Source organism: Lepidochelys olivacea (genome assembly GCF_965140295.1).
Source record: "Lepidochelys olivacea isolate rLepOli2 genome assembly, chromosome: 5".
In the NCBI taxonomy this organism is placed as follows: Eukaryota; Metazoa; Chordata; order Testudines; family Cheloniidae; genus Lepidochelys; species Lepidochelys olivacea.
The window spans coordinates 121,356,616-121,375,910 of record NC_140415.1 but is presented as its reverse complement, the minus strand read 5'-3'; the positions used below and the strand labels follow the sequence as shown (position 1 = coordinate 121,375,910).

The following is a 19,295-nucleotide window of genomic DNA, read 5'->3' as shown; positions in this document are numbered from 1 at the left end:
TTCCTTAACATGAGTGTAAACAGTCTCCTTATTTGCTAGGCACCGGTAGTGTTCATGGAACTGTTTCAAATAAAAACAGCGTCCCTGGCCTGAAGATCTTACAGCTTCAATCCTCAGGCCTGTAAGGGGACCCAGCCATACATGTGACTCTTTAGTCTTTCAGAAAAGGAGGACTTGTGGCACCTTAGAGACTAACCAATTTATTTGAGCATGAGCTTTCCTGAGCTACAGCTCACTTCATCGGATGCATGCCGTGGAAACTGCAGAAGACATTATATACACACAGAGACCATGAAACAATACCTCCTCCCACTGGGCGCCTTGTTGTTTATGTGAATCTTTGGCATTGACTGAAAGCTGTTTAAAGTCAATAGGAGTCTTTGAGTTAGCTTCAGGGTTTCGGATTAGACTTTTTTGACTGTGTAGCACTGACCTCACAGAGGTTTGCTCACGTGGATCTTTTCAGGAACTGGGCTTAAATATGTACGTTGGGTGTAGAACAGTTGTACTGCAACCAGTAGACTTAGCTAAATTCTCCAGATAACAGCTAAACAAAAATATAAATATTGGCCCTACTCAGTGGCCAAACCTGCAGAGTCTTAAGATTAATAAACATCATAAAAAAACCCAGCCACACAGCAGTTAGAAATTGTCACCTGCCGATAGAACTTGAAAGTTCTTGCAGGTACCAGTGCTCAAAAGTTACAAACTATCCTGAGGCTAAATAGACCCAACATATAAGAAAAATCAACCCCCTGAAAGGCATCCAATTCCGCACTACTATCCATGTTTAGGCCTGGATCTACATGCATAGACACCGGTGTCTGTACAGAATCCCATTGAAGTCAAGTGAAAGCATCTGTCTACACTGATCCAAATGCAGGATCAGAGACTTACACCTGGTCTACACAAGAAAATTAGGCCAGCTTAACTACATTGCTCAGCACAGAGAAATGTCATGCCCTGTATAATGTAATTAAGTCAAACTAAACTCTGGTGCAGTGGAGACACCACTAGGACAATTTTCAGAGTAACAGCCGTGTTAGTCTGTATTCGCAAAAAGAAAAGGAGTACTTGTGGCACCTTAGAGACTAACCAATTTATTTGAGCATAAGCTTTCGTGAGCTACAGCTCACTTCATCGGATGCATAAAGTGGAAAATACAGTGAGGAGATTTATATACACACAGACCATGAAAAAATGGGTGTTTATCATACACTTTGTAAGGAGAGTGATCACTTAAAATGAGCTATTACCAGCAGGAGAGTGGGGTTGTGGGAGAGAAAACCTTTTGAAGTGATAATCAGGGTGGGCCATTTCCAGGAGTTAACAAGAACGTCTGAGGACCAGTGGGGGGAGAGAGGAATAAACAAGGGGAAATAGTTTTACTTTGTATAATGACTCAACCACTCCCAGTCTCTATTCAAGCCTAAATTAATTGTATCCAATTTGCAAAATATTTCCAATTCAGCAGTTTCTCATTGGAGTCTGTTTTTGAAGTTTTTTTATTGAAGAATAGTCACTTTTAGATCAGAAGTTGAGTGACCAGAGAAATTGAAGTGTCCTCCAACTGGTTTATGAATGTTATAATTCTTGACATCTGATTTGTGTCCATTTATTCTTTTATGCAGAGACTGTCCAGTTTGACCAATGTACATGGCAGAGGGGCATTGCTGGCACATGATGGCATATATCACATTGGTGGATGTGCAGGTGAACGAGCCTCTGATAGTGTGGCTGATGTTCCATCAAACTAGGTACCGCCTCTCACAGAGGTGGATTTACCACAGTGACAGAAGAAACCCTTCTATTGCTGTGGTGAGTGTCTACACTACAGTGGCACAGAAGCAGGGGTGTTGCTGTAGTGTTTCTAGTGTAGACCCAGCCTAAAGCCTGGCCTACACCACACCGTTTTGTTGGAAAAAGGCAACTTCTGCTGACAAAATAGTGGAGGTGTACACACTATAATGCTACTTTTGTCACCAAAACTCTCCTGTTTTGCCGACAAAATAAAACCAACTTGATGAGAGGCATAGAGCTTTTTGCGGTGAAGTTAAAGCAACAAAGCGTCGGTGTAGACACTGCCATTTCGTTATGTTGCTATAACTGGCCTCCCCCAGTATCCCACAGTGTCCACCGTGACTGCTCACTGCTTTGAACTTGGCTGCACTGCATACAGCTATGCATGCATCCCTCCCCTTTCAAAGCTCCAGGAAATTTTGACAGCTGAGCATGTGGTTGCAAAACAGCAAATCATTGACCTGAAATCCTGCTCTCCCAGGGCAATAGGAACATAGCAGCAGGCAGGCTGCTGCTGGGGAGTGGGGGGGCGGGGGGGATGCGGAAGGACTGCTGTTCCGTGGAGAGCCATAAGAACGGCCATACTGGGTCAGACCAAAGATCCATCAAGCCCAGTATCCTGTCCTCTGACAGTGGCCAATGCCAGGTGCCCCAGAGGGAATGAACAGACAGGTTATCATCAAGTGATCCATCCCCTGTCACCCAATCCCAGCTTCTGACAAACAGAGGCTAGGGACACCTTTCCTGCCCATCCTGGCTAATAGCCATTGATGGATCTATCTTCCATGAATCTATCTAGCTCCCTTTTGAACCCCGTTATAGTCAGGGAGGGAGGCGATGGCTGATAGGGGGGTGTCCCCCTGCCTCAGGACTGGTTGCTTCTGGCCACTGTCTGAACTTAAAGAGACAGCATGCTGCTGACACGCTCACTCTTCCCCAACACACACTCTCTCTCACATACACACACTCCCCCAACACACACTAGACTTTGTCTCACTCCCCCCCCACACACACTCCCTGTCACACACTCTCGCCTCCCCCATCCTCTTCAATTGAAAAGCAGCTGGCAATCTAGTATGATGCCCATGGAATATGGGATTGAGAAACCTGCATCATGTGATGCTGTACCTGTCCCATGAGGCATTGCAAACCCTTCCCAAAGCACCCTGCAGCCAGTTGCACAGTGGGGTAGCTACCCACAGTGCACTGCTCTCTGTGTGGATGCAAGAGCTGCTACTGTGGATGTGCTCTGCCAACACAAGGAGAATAGTGTGGACAACCAACAGCGGTTTAAATAAAGCGATTTAATTAAAGTGGAATAACTTTTGTCGACAAAACTCTGTAGCGTAGACATAGCCTAAGGTTGTCTGCTCTTTTGGCCAATGACTGTTTTCCTTTGTGTATGGAAAGCAACTTGCACAATAACCATCTTGCTAACTCTTAGGCTATGTCTACACTACCCCCTGGATCGATGCTCCAGGGATTGATGCACCAGGGCTGATTTAGCGGGACTAGTGAAGACCTGCCAAATTGACCGCAGATTGCTCCCCAAACGAGAAGAGTAAGGTAAGTCGACAGGAGAGTATCTCCCGTTGACCCAGCATAGTGTGGACCCCGCGGTAAGTCAACCTAAGCTACGTCGACTCTGGCTACGTGAATAACATAGCTGGAGTTGCGTAGCTTTGGTCAATTTACCGTGGAAGTGTAGACATAGTCTTAGGGCTCACTTTCACTGCAGTGTTAGCTGGAGGTATAATTTGAGTGTGGCCCTAACCCTGACTCCTGTCCACACATAAAAGTCTCTAGCTTAAGTTAGTTAGTGCTTTAAACTCCAGCTAGCAGGCCCATCAGGGGGTGTAGGTGAAAGCTTGAGTGCTGCGGACAGTCAAGCTAATAATGAAATGGAAATGCAGCCACTTGGTGCTGCTGATCAGCTCACTCTGTGCAACTTGAGTGTAATTTTGCAGTGTGACTGCTCTGACTCAAGCTAACTCTGCAGGGCAGATACATCTAGGATGACAGAACCATTCACCAGCAAAATACCATGTACTAGAAAGAATTCAGGTTTGGTGGATGTGTTTGGACTTGGGCACAGCTTCTGAAACTGCTTGTGTCCATTTTTCCTGTGCTGACTCCAGTGAAGGGGTGTTCCATTTGTCAGAGATTTACTTTCCTTTCACTAGAGAACAGGCTGTAAGACACTGTCACTTTAATAAAATTGTCCAGGAGGGTAAACATTCCTCCTGTTTCCTTTATGAAGTACCTAATGTCTCTTATATATATATATACAATATAGGGGTATTAAGAAGCATCTGTTCTGCTTAAAAACATTATTTTCAGGCAATAATGCTGAAAGGGCTCCTATGCTGTAATAAAAAAGTATGACTGTACAGAACTAGTGCATTGTGGGGCGCTGTCCCCTATTTCCCCAAAAATTCTCTTCGGGGCTGCCCATAAATTACATAAGGCAGTATCTATGCGGATCCCTAATTTTGTGTGTTTTCTTTCAGTGTTAGGAAGTGTTACAAGGGGTGGCCGGCTGGATCTTGCAAATCACCCCAAAACGTGTGGCGTGCTTTGTGGGCAGCCCCTGACGAGCCTTGAATGGAACCGGGCTTCCTAGTTCCCAGTGGGGCTGGAGGAAGAATTTTGCCCACCTGGGCACCTGGCCGCCGAGGCTAAGGCGTCGGACGGGAGGCGGGGCGTGTCTCCACATCGGGAAGCCACGTTGTGATTCCCCCTGGCTCCACCCCCTCGCTTGGTTCCGCCCACTTCCCAGTACCCAATAGGGCCTCCCTCTGATAGCCCCGCCCCTATCTGGCTCCGCCCTCAACCTTCCCTTTGTTCCGCCCTCCCCGTACCTCAGGCCCCGTCCGCCCTCGTCACCAAACCCCGCCCCTTTACTTCCCTGGCTCCTCCCCTCTGGCGCCGGCCCCGCCCCGCCCCCGCGCCTGCTCCTCCAGCCTGCGGCTCCTCCCCATGGCCACGTTCGTTGGCTTGGCCCCGCCCAGGGGCAGTGCGCGTGCGCGGCGCGGGCCCGCGGCGGTTTGCTCGGGCGGACATGGCGGCGGCGCGGACGCTGCGGGGCGGCGCGCGGGGCCGGCGCTGGCTGCTGTGGTGGCTGCTGGCGGCGGCGGCGCTGGCCCCGCGGCCGGCCCGGGCCCTGATCGAGGGCCTGTACTGCGGGCGGCAGGTGTGCTACGACGTGCTGGGCGTCAGCCGGGCCGCGGGCAAGGCCGAGATCGCCCGCGCCTACCGGCAGCTCGCCCGCCAGTACCATCCGGACCGGCACCGCGGGGAGCCGGCCGGGCCCGGCGGCGAGACCCTGCAGACGGCGCACGAGAAGTTCCTGCTCATCGCCACCGCCTACGAGACCCTCAAGGTGAGAGAGCGGGACCGCTGCCCCGGCCGGAGCCGCTCCGGTAAGAGACACCGCGGGGGGCGAGCGGGAGGGGAGCCCTCGGGCGGGGGAAGCGGGCGTGGGGGGGCCGCCAGCCGAGGGGTCAGGCTGGGGAAAGCTGAGGGAGAAGGAGTCGGTGGTGGGAAGGGGTGGACCTGGGCGGTAGGGTGGGGGCAGGGGGTGACACTTGCTGGGGGGCTGGGGGGTTCCCCAGACTGAGGGAGTAGGGGGCGGTAGGGTGGGGGCAGGGGGTGACACTTGCTGGGGGGCTGGGGGGTTCCCCAGACTGAGGGAGTAGGGGGCGGTAGGGTGGGGGCAGGGGGTGACACTTGCTGGGGGGCTGGGGGGTTCCCCAGACTGAGGGAGTAGGGGGCGGTAGGGTGGGGGCAGGGGGTGACACTTGCTGGGGGGCTGGGGGGTTCCCCAGACTGAGGGAGTAGGGGCGGTAGGGTGGGGGCAGGGGGTGACACTTGCTGGGGGGTTCCCCAGACTGAGGGAGTAGGGGCGGTAGGGTGGGGGCAGGGGGTGACACTTGCTGGGGGGCTGGGGGGTTCCCCAGACTGAGGGAGTAGGGGGCTGGGCTGGGGGAGAGGAGGGCAGTGAGAGGGAGGCGGCAGATGGTGGTGCAGGAGGTGGGGTGTGTCCCAGGCCGGAGGGGAGCGCCCCAGGTCAGGGGCCGGGGTGGTGCCAGGGGTCGCAGTGAGGTGTATGGGGATGGTGACCGGGTGGCTCTGGGACTTGGCTCACAGCTGGGGTCCGGCCCCGGTTGGTTGCGGCGGGGATCCTGTTCCCATCAGCAGGCCTGTCTGGTCCTGGGGCAGTGGCCGGGTATCAAAATCCAGCCTCTGCAATGGGCAGTAGCTCACATCTTTGTTGGCATCCTCAGCAGAGAGGGGCTGAGTCACTGTCCACTAGCTAAAAGAAAAGGAGTACTTGTGGCACCTTAGAGACTAACCAATTTATTAGAGCATAAGCTTTCGTGAGCTACAGCTCACTTCATCAGATGCATATCGTGGAAACTGCAGCAGACTTTATATATACACAGAGAATATGAACCAATACCTCCTCCCACCCCACTGTCCTGCTGGTAATAGCTTATCTAAAGTGATCATCAGGTGGGCCATTTCCAGCACAAATCCAGGTTTTCTCACCCTCCACCCCCCCACACAAATTCACTCTCCTGCTGGTGATAGCCCATCCAAAGTGACAACTCTTTACACAATGTGCATGACAATCAAGTTGGGCTATGTACTCCTTTTCTTTTTGTAACACGGCTGTTACTCTGAAACCTGTCCACTAGCTGTGGTCACAGCAGGTCAGGGCTGAGAAACGGGTGGGGCAACATGGTGGAAGCAGACAGAGCAGCTGCCCTGTTTTGTGGCTAGAAGACTAGGGCTCCACTAGAGTAAATTGATGTAAAGGATGGGGCTGGGCTGGGAGGAAACATGAGAAAAGTAAGTGTAGGTAAAGTAAAATAAGAGAGGAATCATTTTGTTAATATTAATTGCACTTTTGAAATAGCTGTTAGTATGGGGACCACATCACAACTGTGTAAAGTAAAGATCACTTGCATCCTAACCCTTTTCAAAACATGTATCTTACAATTCTGCATTTCATACATAACTAACTTACAGTGATGAAAAAGTGGGACCCACAGCTTTGTGGGGTACAGTTAAACTTGGGTGTAAAATAAGGAGGCAGGTGCATGTTTGGTGCAGATATTACCTCCTAGATGACATGGTATCATAGGAGGCTAGTTTCTAGTTGTAGGGTATATTTAAAGCCTCATGCTCCGCTCCACATCTCTGGGCTGATAAGAGCCTTCGGGATGGGTAGATACAAGATGAGTGCTGCTTCTGCCTCCCCACTCTGTAGGGTTCCCCATTTTGCCTTCTGCAGAGTATGAGGAGTTAGGAGGAGGGAGCCAGCTCCATTAATCCAGATATCACTCCTTCCGCCCCCCAAAGAAATCTACAGAAGAAAACTGCATACATAACTGTCTTTTACCTGTGTCAGAGTAGCAGCCGTGTTAGTCTGTATCCGCAAAAAGAAAAGGAGTACTTGGGGCACTTTAGAGACTAACCAATTTATTTGAGCATAAGCTTTCATGAGCTACAGCTCACTCACGAAAGCTTATGCTCAAATAAATTTGTTAGTCTCTAAGGTGCCACAAGTACTCCTTTTCTTTTTGCCTGTGTGACAGCTATAGTAGAAGAAATCCCCAGAAGTACAGCTCCTACAGAAGTTATGCTTTTCCTCTTTCCTGGGCAGGGTATTCTCACCTAGTGGATGAAAGGGTACATGTGTGAAGAATGCATTGTGGTATTTTTCTCTTAGGGTATGATTTGTCTGGATCTTATTTGCAGCAGCCTATTAATATAATTTCTTGTAATAGGAGATTCATCATAAGTATTTGTACATTCTTTGCTTTTTCAACAAATGATTAATCTGTGCAGCTGGGAGTGAAGACTCTCCATTTTCTCTTTTTCCCCCCCAGCCCATATAAATTCACCACGAAAGATCAAATAAGTAACAATCTATTTGGATGACCCCTAAACACTTTGGATAAATGGGGTTACGCTATAGTGCAAAGTATAACATTTTGTATCTGAAGGCTATAGAAAAAGGTGCATTTTAGACATTCCAATATAGCTGTCATTTTATAATCTTACGGCAGGAACACCGGAGAGAAAAATTAAATTTAACATCCTTGTGTGTGGAGTGGGAGAGAAATGTCAAAGAAACCTGCCACAGTAGCATTTAACTTCAAAAAGGGCAACTACACAAAAATGAGGAGGCTAGTTAAATAGAAATTAAAAGGATCAGTCAGGAGTGAAATACCTGCAAGTTGCATGGAAACTTTTAAAAATACCATAATGGATGTTCAAGCTATATATGTACCACAAATAGGGAAGGAAAAAAAAGGAAGAGGACCAAAAAAATGCCAGCATCGCTCAACAGAGTAAAAGAGGTAGTTAGAGACAAAAGACATGCTTTAAAAATTGGAAGTCAAATCCAACTGAGGAAAATAGAATGGAATATAAACTCTGGCAAGTGAAGTGTAAAAGTAAAATTAGGCAGCCCAAAAAAGAATTTGAAGAGCAGCTAGTGAAAGACAAAACCTGACAGTAACAATTTTTTAAATACATTGGAAGCAGCTAGTCTGCCAAACAATCAGTGGGGCCACTGGATGATCAAGGTGCTAAAGGAGCACTCAGAGAAGACAAGATCATTGGGGAGAAGCTAAATGATTGCTTTGGTCTTCACTGCAGAGGATGTGAGGGAGATTCCCACGTCTGAGACATTCTTTTTAGGTAACACATCTGAGGAACTGTCCCAGTTTGAGGTGTCAGTAAGAGGAGGTTTTGTAACAAATGGATAGATTAAACAGTAATAGGTCCCCAAGACCAGATGGAATTCACCCAAGATTTCTGAAGAAGCTGATATGAAAATGCAGAACTACTAACTGTGGTATGTAACCTATCACTTAAATCAGCCTCTGTACCAGATGACTAGCAGATAGCTAATGTGATCCAATTTTTTTTTTTAAAAAGCTCCAGAGGCAATGCTGGGCAAAAGGCGCTAAACCTAACTGCAGTACCAGGCAAATTGGTTGAAACTGTAGCAGGGATTGCTAACCTTTGGCACGTGGTCTGTCAGGGTAAGCCCCTGGCAGGCTGGGCCAGTTTGTTTACCTGCTACATCTGCAGGTTCAACCGATCACAGCTCCCACTGGCCACAGTTTGCTGCTCCAGGCCAATGGGGGCTGCAGGAAGGGCAGCCGGCACATCCCTTGGCCCGCGCCGCTTCCCGCAGTCCCCGTTTGGCCTGGAGCGGCGTACCGCGGCCAGTGGGAGCTGCGATTGGCCAAACCTGCGGACGCAGCAGGTAAACAAACCGTCCCGGTCCGCCAGGGGCTTACCCTGATGGGTCACATGCCAAAGGTTGCGGATCCCTGAACTCTAGCAAAGAATAGAATATCAGACACACAGATGAACACAATATGTTGGGGAAGAGTCAACACTGCTTTTTGTAAAAGGGAAATCCTGCATCACCAATCTATTAGAATTCTTCAAGGGTTCAACAAATGTATGCACGAGAGTAATCCGGTGGATGTAGTATACTTGGACTTTCAGAAAGCCTTTGACAGGGTCCCTCACCAAAGGTTCTTAAGCAAAGTAAGGAGTCATAGGATAAGAGTGAAGGTCCTCTCATGGATCAGTAACTGGTTAAAAGATAGAAAACAAAGGGTTGGAGTAAATGGTCAGTTTTCACAGAGGAGAGAGGTGAACAGTGGGGTTCCTCAAGGATCTGTACTGGGACCAGTGATGTTATTCATATTCATAAACGATCTGGAAAAAGGGTAAACAGTGAGGTGGCAAAATTTGGAGATGATATAAAATTACTCAAGACAGCTAAGTCTGCGAAGAGTTAAAAAGGACCTCACAAAACTGCGTGACAAAGTAGAAGATGAAATTGAATGTTGATAAATGCAAAGTAATGCATATTGGAAAACATAATTCCAACTATATATCAAAATGATGGGGTCTAAATTAGCTGTTACTACTCAAAGTGATCTTGGAGTGATTGTGGCTAGTTCTCTGCTAAATATGCAGCAGCAATAAAAAAAAAATCTAACAATTAGGAAAAGGGATAGATAAGACTGAAAACATCATAATGCCACTATATAAATCCATGGTATGGCTACTCCTTGAATACTGCGTGCAGTTTTGGTTGCTCCATCTCAAAAAATATATATTAGAATTGGAAAAAGTACATTATTCGGGGTATGGAACAGCTTCCATATGAGGAGAGATGAAAGAGACTGGGACTGTTCATCTTGGAAAAGAGACAAATTGGGGGCTAGGGGGAGATAAGATAGAGGTCTATAAAATCATGAATGGTGTTGAGAAAGTGAATAAGGAAGTGTTGTTTACCCCGTCACATAATAGAAGACCCACGGGTCACCCAGTGAAATTAATAGGCAGCAGATTTAAAACATAAGGAAGTACTAGACACACAACTCACAGTGAACCTGTGGGACTTGTTGCCAGAGGATGTTGTGAAGGCCAAAAGTAGAACTGGGTTAAAAAAAAAATTAGATTAATTCATAGACGATACGGCTATTATCCAAGACAGTCAGGGATGCAACCCTGTGTTCTGAGTGTCGCTAAACCTCTGGCTGCTAGAAGCAGGGACTGGACGATGAGGAATGGATCGCTTGATAAACTGCCCTGTTCTGTTCTGTTCCTTCTGAAGCCTCTGGCACTGGCCACTGTTGGAAGACAGGATACCGAGGTAGCTGGAGCATTGGTCTGACCCAGTATGGCCATTCTTATGGAAAAATGCCCTTTGTTTCCACTGTATTTTCCAGATTGTCACTTTGCCATATGCTATGTGACCATATAATAATCCTCATAGAGTGCTAGCATTCAGCAGTACAGAGTTAAAATTGTGATATAAACGTAACTCTTTGAACAAGCGTCAGGAAAATCAATGTAGTTTAACTTCATTTCCTTGTTCTGTACACTTACAGAATACTTAATGAAATATTTTTTAAGAAATTGACTATAAAAAATTTCAGTCCAAAGGGGAAGTGTTCCAAAAATGAAACAAACCAGAAGCAGGAGGGTAGAATGGAAGTGCCCTTTTAATTGTAACTGAAACTGTACTTTGTAATTTTTGTTTTTGTTTATTCCTGCCAATATTGACACTGCAGACTACAGAAGGGTATCCAAATAAGCAAGCATCAGATGGATTATTTATTTGTGAAGAGACCATTGCTGAGAGAAATTCAAGGATCTTTGCTTGCAAAAGCAAATAGGGTTATCTATTAAGCTCAAAAGCAATGTGTTTTCTCTCAAAAATAGTACTACTTGAGGCCTGCATTGCAAACTGTACAGTCTCTTCCACACCTTTTTTTCCCCCTTTGGAAGGCTTCTTCATTCCATTACCAATAAAATGAGGCATATTCAGACTGGTAGCTCTGGTTTTGCAAATAAACTACAGTAGAACCTTTAAGATACGAACACCAGAGTTACGGATTTACCGATCAACCGGACACACTGTGGAACCAGAAGTCATCAATTCGGCAGCAGCGTAGACCAAAAAAACAGCAAATACTGTACTGCCTCGGAACTGTAGCCCTGAGGCTCAGGGCTTCAGCCACACAGGGGGTTGGGGCTGCAGTTGTGCGGGAGGGCGTGTCAGGGCCCCTGGCAGAGGGGTGTGTGTATGTGCATGCTCACATGCACGCTTGGGGCTTCTGACCCTCAGGAGCACCAGAGCTCAGGGCTTTAGACTGTGCGGGGGGCAGGGGCTCAGGTCTTCAGCCCTGCAGGGGGTGCTGGGGCACCGGCCTTTATCAACGAGGGGAGCAGTGGTTTCAGCACTGGCACTCCCCCTGTAGCTTAAGCCCCAAGCACTGGTGCCATCTACCTCCCCCACCCCCTGCTGAAGCCAGGAGCAGAGCTTCTGGGCTGAAGCCCTGAGGGTCAGAAGCCCTCCCTCCCCTGCCTGGAACCCTGATAACCCCCTCCCTGCAGATGCAGCCCCAACCCCCTGTATGCCTGAAGTCTGTAACCTCTTCAGAGTTACGGACAACCTCTATTCCTGAGGTGTCCATAACTGAGGTTCTACTGTACTGTCTTTCAGTTGAAACTTCCAGTAACTCCTGTAATGTACTGATCCCTAGATCTATTGTGGACACATTTGCTATTTCAATATTTGAGTTATATATCATTAGCTTTAAAGTTTTTAAGCTACTAACTGGGTGGCAAGGTAAAACGTTGCTGCTGAAGGAAAAAAAAAATATGAACAATGTAGAGTAAAATGTATAAGAGCTCTAAAGGGTATATAAACATCTTGTATTTTATCTGGAAATAGTCCCCATCTCCAATTGTAGCAAACTATATTCCCTGGAGTCAATTAAATTAATCCCCTGTGCCCAACTTCCAGAAGCTTAGATTGTTGCATTTGGTATGTTCATACAGGTATCCTCTCAATTTAAAAATCACAGTTCTGAATTTTTTTTAATACTAACGTTACAACTAGTGTCTGAGATTCTTATAACTGGAAGAAAGATGAGAGAAAAAATCTACTTTTACAGTTTGTTTACTTTGTGCTTTTGGAAACACTGCAGAATCAGCACTGCTTCCCCCTGTTTGGCTTTATTACCCAGCAGTAGGAAAGAGGAAGATAGTTTTAAAAAAAGGGTAAAGTGTAATCATTCATAAATTAGCAGCGGGAATTGGGGAGGACAAGCATAGTATGTGAAATGACCCAACAACTTTTAAAAGTAACATTCCAGACTTTTCAAGTTAAGCATATTCGTTTAAAACAGTGAGCAAAGTAATGAATGCAGGATCAGAATGGCTGAAGGGATTTGTGAGGAAAGATTATAATGGCCAAATAGGTGTAGCTGGGCTTAGCCTCAGCTAAGGGATAAGGAGTGTAATCTACAGATATTTTACTGGAGAAAGAAGAGAATTATGCGGGATGGCACAAACGGTATAACTAAGACTAAACGTAATTCAGAGATGAGATGCTTAAGCTAAAAGTGAGATCCGTTAGGCCATGGAAATCTCCCAAAGGAAATGGTAGCAGCCCAGTCACTTGGTGCATTTAATATTAGACTGCCCCCAAAAAACTGGAAAACATACTCTGTATTTTAAGAGTGTGTATTTCAAAACAAAACAAAAAACCCCACCTTGCATTTACTATGACATGGATTAGAACCAATGAATACCATCTGTCTGATACTGTGTGCTTAGTATGTGACTGTCAAATGCTTAACTGATTCAAAATGAAATTTCTTCAGACAAGGCCAAGTATGCATTATTCAGTCAGAGCTACATATATGTTTTAGAATAAATCCGTTTAGATTACCAGAGTACAGGAAAAGATCTGAAGAATTTTCATAATGCCTGGAAAACAGAAGCTTACTACTTAATATTAAAAATTGAAGTTCTGTATCTTCCATATAGAAATTGGGCTAACACAGATTTGACAACAGTTTTGTGGTTAATGATGTAACACTAAAGTAATTTTGGTAAATAAAAATCACTTCACTACCAAGCCATCTTATGAAATGTTCTGTGACACTGATTAAAAGCTTAAGGATACGAACCTACAAAATTTTATTTTAACTGTTTTCTTGCCAGGATGAAGAAACACGTAAAGATTATGACTATATGTTGGATCATCCTGAAGAGTATTACAGCCATTATTATCACTATTACAGCAGGAGATTGGCACCTAAAGTGGACGTCAGAATAGTGATTCTAGTCACTGTATGTGCTATCTCCGTGTTTCAGGTAAAATATTTATGCTTATTATGACTATTCTTATATTGAATTTCTAAACTGGAGAATAGTAAAATCTGAAATCTAGATTTCTTTACCATTAGTCAGTTACTGAGTTTTTTTTCTTTAATTGTAAAATTAGAAGGCTCCACTGTTTCTATTTAAGTGTTGTCTACTGTCGCTGGTGTACTAGACAGGTATTCGCCCAGTCATATAAATCTATATCCTGGACCATGGCCGGGCAGTTAGTGGTACTAACTTATTTGTTCGGGGATTTTTTGGTACTATATATTTAAAGGATAAGAATCTTGTACCGCTAGAGAAATAATCTAGTTCTGTGGTTCAGAAAATTAAAGGCTGAACAGTCCATCTCCACATTAGGAGCTAGATTATTTGTCAGTGTTAGACTGAGTCAATTTCTCATTTTTATATTAGTATTTTAAGAAGCTAATTTTGAAATTCTTCTTGAAAGAATGTTCATAATGACTGATGTATTAAAACAATTATCGTGCTCCTGATTTCATATTAGCCATTAAAATAAGAATTAGCATTGATCAATGAAGTCTTGCTCTTAAAATGCATGTATTTTGCTGTATGGAAATTTGTAAATATTGTGTTTTGGATAAGGTAATAACTTTGTATACATCTTTGAACAATTGTTTAAATAGAATAAAATTGTTAACTCTTTTCTTTAACACTTAACATTACATATATTGGAGTTACTTGTTCAAGACTTTTATAAAAGATAAAATGTCCAATAGTTAATATTCTGTAGCTGAAGAAATTATTGAACCTTGCTATCTAATGGTCCAGATATATGTCAAAGCATTTTCCCCCAAATAACCCAACTAGGGGCTTTTGATTCCTTAATGCTTATGGCACCATCTACAGATCAGTAGCTGTCCTAGAGTTCTTGCCCTCCAAGCTGTGTGCACTTGAACTGGTAGATCCCTAAAGGCTTATGCATATTCTACTTCTCCTCAAGTCCACTTGGTTCTGATGGCAAAGTTGCACCTGTCTCTCCTTCTTTTCCTTGGGTATAAATGGGGAGATTAGTTTTTGCCTGAAATTTTCTAAACTGGAAATAGTAAAATCTGAAGTCTAAATCCATTTGGCTTTCTTTGGCTCTCTACTGCCTCTGCTATAGCTATTGCCTTAATGCAAGAGTTGATCTTTCCATAAGTTGCACTTCACATCTTTCACTAAGGAAGTGTTGCCCCAGTAAGACTTTGGTAACTATTTGGGTGAATTAGGCAAAGAAAAGGCTGTTTTTTCTCATCTTGCTATCCTTGTTTTGTCTGTTGTCCCCTCCTAACTCCAGAATGAAGCAAGAGATGGAGGAGGATTGAGTCTCATAAAGCAAATCCTGTCAAGCTAATAAGATTGCCCTACATAAACTGTTTAATTAACCATTTAAAAGGGTTAGTGCCACTTATGATGTACTGTACTACTGCTTTAGTTGCAAATCCAAGATAATTAAAAATCTTTAAGAACATTTTTGTCTAGTACAAAACACTGCAAAAGTTTAACGTGACATTTTAAGCTAAGATATATTGTGTGCCAATCTAAACAGTAACTTATAGACCTGTAATACCAGAATGTGGACTAGCTACTGTGGGGAAATCTCCTGATACTGAACTGGAGAATTAGAATTAAGGTCCCAAATTATTTAATGAATTGAAGTTTGAAAACTATAATTCCATTTGTATCAAACTTCTGCTGATAGTGATGTTCGTATGTGGGAGAAATGATCTCACCATAATAGAGTTCTGTTGTACTGGACAAGTATAGAATTTCTGTCAAGCAGCAAACTCAAAATATATTCCCTATTGTGCCATCATTGCTTGTGGCAGTATTTAATGAGTAAAGAAATTCTGCACATTAATCAAACAAATGTATAAGCAGCTGAACCCCACAGTGTTTAAGTAAGGAAGAGAAGCATTTTCTTAATTATTGTCATATTCTGTAGCAAGACATGATGCTTTTGGTAAATTAGTTTCTCGAATATGTCCTACAAGCTTTCCCCCATTGCTCTGTAATTTCTTTGTATCTCTGTAAGAATAAACATAACAGTTGCTAGTATACTGGGTTTCGTTAGTAATGTGGGGTTAAAAACCTGTCACTGAGACAGAGAAAATCAGCAGGGAAGGTTGCTAATGTAATCCACAGGATAATCCTTCAGTATGAAAATAACTTCCATCTGATATAATAAATGATTATGAAAATTAATCCTGCACTATCTTAGAACTGTCGTAAACTCACTCTACCTGTCTCATTAAAAAGAATGAAATGAAATGTTATCAGATTCTTCTTTTCCTTGTACATTCTAGATTGTGAAATATGTTTTCTTTAGCGGAATGAGCACAGGGTTGGAGCCCAAGAAGTACAGAGTTCTAATCCTGGGTTTAACAATGCTAACACATTGTGGCATTTGTTCCCCATCCAGTAGCTGGCCCACAAAAAGGTTTGTGTCTGCAACTGGTGTTAAGCCAAGGGGACCTGGTCCTTCAGTTTAGGCAGGAAAATCACACTTCAGTCTTTTCAATCCCCACAGATGACCCTTTCAGGGCAGGGATGTTTTTACATGGGTGTTGCTACTGACTTGCTCTAAGACCTTGGGCAAGTCAGTTCACCCCTCTGCATCTATAAACTGGGGATACTACCTCTTTTACTAAATATGATTATTATGTAACAGAGGTAGTGGATTTTCTTATGTTCTGTTTTCTTTGTTAAAGCTACTGCTGGAACTAACAAGCTATTACTATTTTATATTTTAGTTCTTCAGCTGGTGGAGTAGCTACAATGAGGCCATCAACTACCTAGCTACAGTGCCAAAATATCGTATACAAGCATCTGAGATTGCCAGGCAACAAGGCCTACTGAACAGGGCTAAAGAAAAAGGCAAAAACAGACGGTCTAAGGAAGAAATCCGTGAGGAAGAGGAAGAAATAATCAAAGACATTATCAAAAATAAAATAGATATAAAAGGCGGCTATCAGAAGCCTAAAATATACGATATCCTTCTATTTCAAATCCTCTTAGCTCCTTTTTACTTGTGCAAGTATATAGCTTGGTATTGTTGGTGGATTTACTGTTTTAATATTAAAGGGCAAGAATATGGTGAGGAAGAGAAGCTGTATATCATACGCAGATACATGAAAATGTCACAGTCTCAGTTTGACAGTCTGGAAGATAATCAGAAAGAGACTTTTCTGGAACGGCAGCTATGGATAAGAGAGAACTATGAGGTGAGTAGTTTTGGCATGTTGTGAAAATTAACGTTAAATGCCCAATTTACCCAGCCTAAAAATCTGGTGTTCTCCCATAGTATCTATTGTGGTTGTGCTGCATGTAAGGCTATGATTCATTTCTAGATATCACTCATTAAGATAGAGATTTTTGGCAATGAGATTCAGGTTTTCTGACCAAAGACAGTCTTTGCTCATCTGTTAATGTGCTAGAATAGCACAGCAGAGTGGTGAGATTGGATCTTTCAAACAGTGCACCTGGGAATGCTCCCATAAACCCTCCAAAGCAGTGGTTCGTAAACTTTTGTACTGATGATTCCTTTCACAAGGCAAGCAACCCCCACTTATAAATTTAAAAACACTTTTTTAACACCACCATTATAAATGCTGGAGCAAATCGGGGATTGGGGTGGAGGCTGACAGTTTGCAACTCCCCATGTAATAACCTTGCGACCCCCTGAGGGGTCCCAATCCCCAGTTTGAGAACCCCTGCTCCAAAGTAACTGTTTGTTTGTTTGTATCACTCTACCAATTCAGCTAGTTCCTGACTCTGCCCTCTTTACCCTTCAGTAGTTCCTCTGAGTTTTGGTAACCCAGGGTCTGACATACTTCTTGCTGGGCAGTGGCTGTTTTATTCAAGTATGGTGCTCCATTGCTCCAGATCAGACTCCACAGAATACACAAGTTCTGTGCTCTGGTCCTGGGGATGTTCCAGAGCCTATTACTTTGATTTCAGTACTGACTCTCCTTGTTGTTGTATAAGACGCAAGTGAAGGATTATCCTTGTCCCAAGGAATTTGTAAGTGAGAACACATTAGGAGCCCTTATAGTTCTTTAGCACAGTAAATCTGTATTTAAAAGTTTTCTGCCTTACTGTGTTGCTGTGATGATCTTATGACTATTGAGAGCAGTACTTTGTATTTTGTAATACTGTGTGCCGCATAGTGTCTACAGTTAGCCAGTCTAGGGTGCAGAGTTCTTCAAATCTCTTGTGCAGAAAAGCTTCAGTTACCATTGAGACACCCTGCAATTATCCACTGTTGGAGATCAGCCCTATTGACTGTATTACTGTGATTCTTTCTAGTAACAGTGGTGCCAAATTTCAAACCTAGATAAGGCTTGAAAAAGTTTGTGAAGTTTTGATAATGGGGAAATTAACTGTACAGGTGACTTCCACATGGCATGGTGGCTTTCTCATAAAGTAATGGAGGGGAAATTTGTAGTCTAGACCCAACATTTACTGGTCCTTTGAAACTTGTCTGTTTTAGTACTGTTGTATCCTCTGAGGATATTATATTTTAAAGATTAGAGTGTTGAACTAGTGCTTCCCACCCCCCCCAGAAATAGCTATCAGCATTTGCTTAGAATTTCCTGGCAATTAAAATATCCAGTTATAATTCTAATCCTAATGCATCAAATGTGGTGATAAAAGCATTTACTTCCACAGCTAGACAGATAAAAAATAAAAAAATCATCAGATTTAACCACATTCCAAAATTTGTCTAATTAGTCTTGACTACAGAAGGACACAAGTATGAAAACAACTGGAGGAAACAGTTAAGCCTGTGAATCTAGCTACTACATTTAATATTTCCTGTATAGTAAAGGGTTTGCTTAGTGTCCTGAGTATTGCCTATCTTTGTTGCTGTGAATAGTACGGTCTCCTGCACAAGCAGGCATCTTTTAGCTGAAGTTCCTGTGTGTTTTACAATGCATTCTTGTAATTGCTTAATAAATTCGAGATAAAGCCAAATTCTGCTCTTACACCACCATTGACCCTAAATCCAAAGTAACTCAACTGAAGTTAATGGAGCTATGGGCCAAATTCTGCATCCCACCAGCAATCTGAGACTGATCTGACTCTTGTGTAGAAACCTGGAGTGTGTGGTTTAAAAAAAAAAAAAAAAGTCAGCAGTTGATTCATTGTAATAGCTGAAATAGCTCTTGCCTCTAGTATGAGGCTCTCCTTGAGGGCTGACTTTTTCTTGGGCTTTATTTAAAGTCACTTTTTCTTCCTCCTATCCAGGTCTACAAGCAAGAACAAGAGGAAGAGCTAAAGAAGAAAATGGCTATGGATCCCCGATGGAAGAGATATAGGCGGTGGATGAGGAATGAAGGACCTGGAAGATTAACGTTTATTGATGACTGAAGGCTGCTGAACAATGTACAGTACTGATAAACCTGACTTGCAAAAAATTTTCGTAACTAAATTTTCAGAGTTTTATCTGCTGTGCCTCGGCAGTCATCTAAAACTCAGGAATAATTTCATCAGGCAGGAAATTAGTACAAGTTTACCATTTTTTATAAATAAAAGTGAATCTGTTAAACAGAGACTTAGTTCATTGTTTATGTTCTGTTTGCTTGTGAAGCTGGAATTCACTGTTTAAAGAAGTGTTTCACATGAAATCTGTAAGAACAAATACCAACCCAACTATACCTTACACCCTTCCAAAAATTTCTTGATGAAGGCTAACTGTATTCTTGTTTTGTCCCCTCTTTAAAACCATAAGGTTTGTATATTTGGTCATTAGGGGTGTGTAAACA

General features: G+C 43.7%; 1 protein-coding gene across 1 annotated transcript; it reads left to right on the top strand.

Moving 5' to 3' along the window:
• The first annotated feature begins 4,842 nt into the window (after positions 1-4,842).
• Positions 4,843-19,082, top strand: DNAJC25 (DnaJ heat shock protein family (Hsp40) member C25). The gene is made up of 4 exons (XM_084628757.1): positions 4,843-5,182; positions 13,363-13,515; positions 16,281-16,751; positions 18,778-19,082. Exons 1-4 carry the CDS (start codon positions 4,862-4,864, stop codon positions 18,898-18,900), a joined length of 1,068 nt encoding a protein of 355 aa, XP_084484883.1. The 5' UTR covers positions 4,843-4,861; the 3' UTR covers positions 18,901-19,082.
• Positions 19,083-19,295: the final 213 nt, after the last annotated feature.

Excerpts from the sequence above, each read along its gene's own strand:
- DNAJC25 (XM_084628757.1), top strand. The coding sequence starts at position 4,862 with ATGGCGGCGGCGCGGACGCTGCGGGGCGGCGCGCGGGGCCGGCGCTGG. Across the intron at positions 5,183-13,362 it reads CCGCCTACGAGACCCTCAAG|GATGAAGAAACACGTAAAGA; the intron begins GTGAGAGAGCGG and ends TTTTCTTGCCAG. Across the intron at positions 16,752-18,777 it reads GGATAAGAGAGAACTATGAG|GTCTACAAGCAAGAACAAGA; the intron begins GTGAGTAGTTTT and ends CCTCCTATCCAG.